This window comes from Gouania willdenowi, chromosome 14 (assembly GCF_900634775.1).
Source record: "Gouania willdenowi chromosome 14, fGouWil2.1, whole genome shotgun sequence".
Lineage (NCBI taxonomy): Eukaryota > Metazoa > Chordata > Actinopteri > Blenniiformes > Gobiesocidae > Gouania > Gouania willdenowi.
Genome location: NC_041057.1, coordinates 20,561,014 through 20,567,126, shown reverse-complemented (window position 1 = coordinate 20,567,126; position 6,113 = coordinate 20,561,014). Strand labels below are relative to the sequence as shown.

The following is a 6,113-nucleotide window of genomic DNA, read 5'->3' as shown; positions in this document are numbered from 1 at the left end:
TTGCCTTGTGTAAATTATTCTAAGAGTTCCTAGCCTCTCATAAAATACTAGGTGGCGTTGTCATTGAGAAGCGGCCACGACCTACATTTTGGCTGTTGTCGACAGGACACAAGCACGAGCAGTGTAACGACCATAGATTTTTTTTTATTTTTAAGTTGTTATACTTGTAAAAAAAAAAAAAAAAAAAAAAAAAAAAAAAAATTATGATGCCAATATATCCAGGTGCACCTTGGTTGCCAAAGTTTCATGGGCCAAACAGTGACATTAAGTATGGGGACTGGAAAGAACAAATGTCTAGCATTTTAAATGTACAGGACCTGACTGAACTTAGAAAACTGAACTGTTATCGGGTGCTTTGGCTGGAGAGGCCAAGTTGCAGATTAATGTGCTAGATGCTAGAGAGAGGCTCACAAGTTACACTAATTCAACAAAAAGTCATGGAACAATATTTCTCTCAAGTTGAAAAAGGTACATCCCCACTGGTGTTAACTCTTAAAGCTGCAAATGGCCTTAGCATACCATACTCTGGTTATGCAATAATGGATTTTGAGGTTGAAGGTGTAAAAATCCCGGAGAAAGGTGTCGTTATTGTGAAAGACAATTGCTCTACGCACCCACTGCTCTTTGGAATGAATGTGATCGGTGCGTGTTGGGATGCTGTTTTTAAACATGAGAAGCCAGCTCTCTCCCCCCAGAAATGGAAATCCCAGCAGGCGTGGCGGGAACCTTTTGCTGTGTGCCGGAGGACCATCGCAACACCACCGGGAGATGGGTTTTTGGGCTACGTTCGACCCGCAGACCATCGGTCGGTTCAGGTACCACCCAAAAGTGAGATGATTATGTGGGGCCGCGCATCCATGGGACCTTGGGGGTCTGACTATTCTGCAGTTCTTGAGGCTATGCCTGAAGCGGACGCATGGGGAATAGCCAGAACCCTATCTGTTGTGCGCGGAGGGAGGGTCCCTGTTCGTATCTGTAACCCCCATTCGTACCCAGTTTCTATAGGACGCTATCAGAAGCTGGGCCGGTTATACCAAGTGGAGGAGGCGGATGTCCAGGGAACCCGTGACCTGAGCCTGACCATGGGCCCGGATGGTGTCGTGGAGGTTGGTGTAGTGGATACCCTGGGCTCCAGCAAAGAGGAACACACGGAGGAGGGGGTGAGCAAGCTCATTGACTGTCGGCATCTGACCGATCAACAACAGCTGGAGCTCAAGACCCTGCTTCAGAAGTGGGAGAAGGTGTTTGCGGTAGATGATGAGGATTTCGGGAGGACGGACTTGGTTCAACATTGTATTCACACGGGCGATGCCCCTCCCATCAAAGAAAGGTACCGACCTTTACCACCTGTAATGTACAAAGAGATTAAGACCTTGCTTACAGATATGCTGGAGAAAGGTGGGATACGTGAGAGCTGTAGTCCCTGGGCCGTGCCGATAGTCCTAGTCAGAAAAAATGGTACCTGGAGGTTTTGTATCGATTATAGGAGAAAGAACTACGTTACCCACAAGGCCAAGGCCCATATTACTGGTTTTTGTTCGATCCTCCTGTAAACCCGCCGGGACTGCCACCGAGCCCACGACGCTCAACTAGGTCGAACATTGGGCAGCCACCAGCTTGTTTTAGTCCAGGGACTAAGGTGACAGGGACTGCCACCCTTAAAGTAGGGGGGGATGTCACAGGATGATAATTGGGCATCCAGTATTTTGCACAACTAATTTGCTTGTTTGTGTGTGTGCTTTTATTTTGAAGTGTTCTTACTGTTGTGCATTGCTGCGCTTGTTATTTCCTGTTTTAATCACTTGGACCCTCACACCTGTGGCAGACTGTTTTTCAATCAGCTTTGATCCAATGAGCATAAAAGCTGGGGGCGGACAATTGACGGACAGCGGTCTACGGAACGGAGAGGAGCGGGTAACGGGGAGGCAGGGGCTGGACAGCGGTCTACGGAACGGAGAGGAGCGGGTAACGGGGAGGCAACGGCTAGACAGCGGTCTACGGAACGGAGAGGAGCGGGTAACGGGAAGGCACCGGCTGGTTTTGAGAGAGAAGGAGAAGGAACACGGCAGGAGTAGCGGCAGCAGCCTCCGGAGCAACGGCAGCAGCGCAGCCTCCGAAGCAACAGCAACAGCCCCCGGAGCAGCGGCAGCAACAGCCCCCGAAGCGACGGCAGTGGCGCAGCCTCCGAAGCAGCGGCAGCGAGGCTGTGAAGCGGTGAAGCCAGAGTACGACGCCGATCACAGCAGGCGGGCAGAGTATCTCTGCCCCCGTGTGTAAGTACCGTTTTAGTACCCTTGCGGGATTGACTGCACTGGCTTATAAACGATTTTGTGAAAGGGGACACCTCACTGCCTCTGGCCTTTTGTCCCAGTGTAGGCTCCGCCATAGAGGAAGAAGAGGAACGGGACTACAATCCAGCTCCGCCAACCATCCCTCTTCCTCACCCGTTGGGATGAACTTTTAATGTTTTAAACCTTTTTTTTTTGCTGGCATCACCACCCACGGTGTTATTTTAGATCTTTGCAATAAATTAATTATTATACCTGTTAAACTGTATCTTTGGTTGATTACACTGCTTGCCTTGTGTAAATTATTCTAAGAGTTCCTAGCCTCTCATAAAATACTAGGTGGCGTTGTCATTGAGAAGCGGCCACGACCTACAGCTGCAATACAGGACAAAGTGAGGTGTGGCCTGGGGCGTATGTCGGCAGTGGAACCTGCTATTGCTTCGCTGGTCGTGCGTCCAGAGGAGACGCTGCTGACCAACGCCCATTGCCCTCGACCACAGATGAGTTGCATTGTAAGACGTATGACATGGGAGCCCGTATAGGTAGTATCGGGAACTCCCTGTGGTATCTACTGGGTCAAAAAGGGTCAGAACTCGGTGACACTACCTAAAAATGCAGTACACACTTTATCGAGAGAGGGATGTGACAACTTTTCCTGTGTAACATAATACATTTTGGAAAATATGTTGTACAGTATGTTCTGTGAATACATACACTCAAAAAAGGCAAACTGGTGGGCTGTTACATTTACTAAAGTGTAACATGTATAATTAAAGCTATAATTTCATGTTTCCAAGATGAACATGATAAAATCATGATGAATGCATGAAATCTGACAACTAATTGAATTTATTAGATTCATTCATGTTGGCATAAAGTGAGGCAATTGCGTCCTTATGGTGGGCGGGAAAAGCAAAGCGCATATTGAACGAGAAGACCCTGCTCTCGTGATACTTTACAAGGAAACATGGGAAGACGACCTCCTTTGCTGTGCACATGGAATTGGTAAGTAGAAATCTATTGTCATCCATCTTAATGCAAACGAAATACTATGCAGAAATAGTAGTAGTCCATCATTTTCAGCGATATTTAGTCAAAATTATAGTTTGTTTTTAAAAATATTAACAGTCGACCGTCTGACAAGGATCTAGACTGAGGCTAAAGTGGTTGCATGTGCGACAGTTTTTTTTTTTTTTTTAATTTTGTTTCTTTTATTTTGTCTCTGTTTTGTCCACTGACGATTGTTTTCCTCTGTATTCTCCGCTGACGTTTGCTTTGTGCTTCATGCGTGCGTTTCTTGATGTACCACACGCTTGTACTCATAAATGTGGTCTCGATAAAAGTAACAGATACCACTTGGTGTGCGGCGCAGCGCACCTACGGGACACTCCTCTCAGGTGAGAGCTAAGAGCAACACACTGGTGAATTCTTCCATGGAAATACAATATTCCTCATAGAGAGGTCTTACTTACAGATCTCTACCTAAATCAGAACCAGTGCTAGATTTAACCAGAGCTAAATGTTGTCTTTTTGTGCCTCAGTGCTGGGTCTGCAGTGTTTACAAGCCGCTAATGTTGCTAACTAGCCGCTAGCCGGCTAGTTAGCAACATTAGCGGCTTGGGCGATTGTTAAGCCGCTTTACGCGTCCTTAGATCTCCGTTTCGAAAGTGCGGATGTCAAACTACAAACCAGTTTTTAAATCATGTTGATAGGCCAAATAGAAGTGGAGTTATGAGGGAAAATGTGCGTGTGTTTTTTTGTGACATTTTCTTGAGCTGTCCGTGCAGGAAGACCGCTGCAGAGCGCTAAAACGAAAGCGAAAGTGTTGTGCAGCAAGAAGGCCATTGTCCAATCATAATGTCCACATATAGCGGGAATTTTGTTTTCAAGCGTCAGGTAAACAGAGACAGAGAAAGAGGGTGAGTTGAGAGATTTGAGAAAATAGTGATTATTACTGTGATTTGACTGTTTAGTTAGTGTGTAGTGAGTGATATTAGAGTGTAGTGTAGTGTCAAATATATTTGTTTATTGTTTTATATCAACACAATGAGGCACAAATAATTAGCATTTCCCTGTATTTGTGATTCATACTTTTTTGTAAATAGTTGTACAAAATCAATTGAGACATTGCTTCCATTTCACTGTAAATATCTATATATAACTGTGTTTTTTGATTCATCTGTATATAAGTTTTTGAAATATATAGTTTAGATTTGCTAAACAAGCAATAAAAATGATTCGTTAAAAATGTTTGTGACTTTTATATTAAAAAAAAATTACTTTTTCCCACTCAAATTTTAGTTTTCATAGTGGTTTTAGATCTACTGTGTTAATACAGTATGCCGTATTAAAGAAAATACTTCACAGTCATATTTGGGAGGTTCTCCTTAAAAAAATGATACCAAACATGCAAGGTTTATGGATTTCCTTATATGAAATATAAAGGTAAAATCAAACACAATGAAAAAACAACAAAAACGTCTTAGACCCCAGAGGGTTAATGTATCTGCAAAACTAACTCAGCGACTAAAAAGTACTCAGAAAATGCAAATGATAGAGATATAGCATGTCCATATTGAACGAAATTTAGATGGAGCAAAAATAATCGAAATGCTGTGGTCTAGGCAAATGGCTAAGTTGCTCTAGTCTACAAAACACACGTAAAGGGAAATCCACACAGTTGTACAAAAGCAAAAAGAGGCCAATTAGTGATAAGTACTATTCATTAAATGAATACAGCACAGGCAATGAGTAAATTGTGGACATGGACTGTTTTGTCTCTGAACAGTGCAAAAAAAAATAAAAAAATAAAATTCATATGTTAGATTCTGTCAGCTATAACTTTTCTTTTAAAGGGAATTCGACTTTGCTCAAGGAAATGTAAACGAGTAAAGAAACTTAATTATTAATTAATCTGCTGTGTAAAAGTCTGTCTATAAAAAATGAGATGCAATAATGAGTAAATTTCCTCTTAATTTCTTGGAAACAGAATATCATATTTGAAAATATTTGATAACATGACTCAAAGTACAAGAAAAGCCATTTCATATTACAATGATACAAAACATTCAGAAACGGTGCTAAAAATATCAGTCACGAGAGCACTTTTATCATAATCATGTTATTTATGGCTCATTTACGTTTGAAATGCATACGGATACACATGAGACTGTTCTGTCTTGTTAACATGAAAACACTAATATCATTTTTAAAAGGTTATGTTTTGAACTCATTATGTCTGTTTATTGATCAATTCCTAGTCTGTCTGTGAGCTGTAGATCCACGTCTGTCAGTGATTACATGCTTTTTTTCATGGGCATTAATTGATATAATTATTAATTGTTCTCTCAATTTATTACAGCAACTTCTGACCGCAAGAGTGTCCTGTCTGACCACGCCTGTATCTGCCATTCAACTGCATAAGTGCCTGCTCGAAAAATTCGTCGACCTGAAACAGTGAATTTTTTTAGGTGAGAAGATGTGTAGGTCTCAAATGTCTTTAGCTCAGAGGGAGTTAGCTGCTTGTTAAAATTTAAAGAAGCTACATAGTTTATACATAGTAATAAGCTTTTTTTATTCTTTAACTCCTTCTGTCTCTTCCTTCCAATCACTTAACTTCATGTCACAGAGACATGAAGTTAAAGAGATCCATGTCTGGACGGCTAATGAAGGAGCTTTGTTAATGTTTTTGTTTTGTTTTTTGTCAGACGGCTGACGGAAACATTGGAACGGCCATGGCAGAGATGGTCTTTGGAATCTTTGTCATGCGACATGAAGGAGTACAGCCTGGTGATGACCCCGATGATGTTGGAATCATTCTGGAGG

General features: G+C 42.4%; 1 protein-coding gene across 2 annotated transcripts; it reads left to right on the top strand.

Annotated features, from left to right (window-relative positions):
- The first annotated feature begins 1,645 nt into the window (after window positions 1-1,645).
- LOC114476141 (uncharacterized) lies at window positions 1,646-2,645 on the top strand. Of its 2 annotated transcripts, none has more exons than XM_028467439.1 (2): window positions 1,646-2,273; window positions 2,377-2,645. In XM_028467439.1, exons 1-2 carry the CDS (start codon window positions 1,684-1,686, stop codon window positions 2,462-2,464), a joined length of 678 nt encoding a protein of 225 aa, XP_028323240.1. In that variant the 5' UTR covers window positions 1,646-1,683; the 3' UTR covers window positions 2,465-2,645. The 2 variants fall into 2 exon arrangements, with proteins under 2 accessions (XP_028323240.1, XP_028323241.1); XM_028467440.1 differs by having other exon boundaries at window positions 2,372-2,645.
- The last annotated feature ends 3,468 nt before the right edge of the window (window positions 2,646-6,113 follow it).

What these genes read in the sequence shown, in the direction of transcription:
- LOC114476141 (XM_028467439.1), top strand. Translation starts at nt 1,684, where the DNA reads ATGATAATTGGGCATCCAGTATTTTGCACAACTAATTTGCTTGTTTGT. An exon ending in GAGTATCTCTGCCCCCGTGT is followed by an intron (nt 2,274 to 2,376) that starts GTAAGTACCGTT and finishes GTCCCAGTGTAG; the next exon opens with GCTCCGCCATAGAGGAAGAA.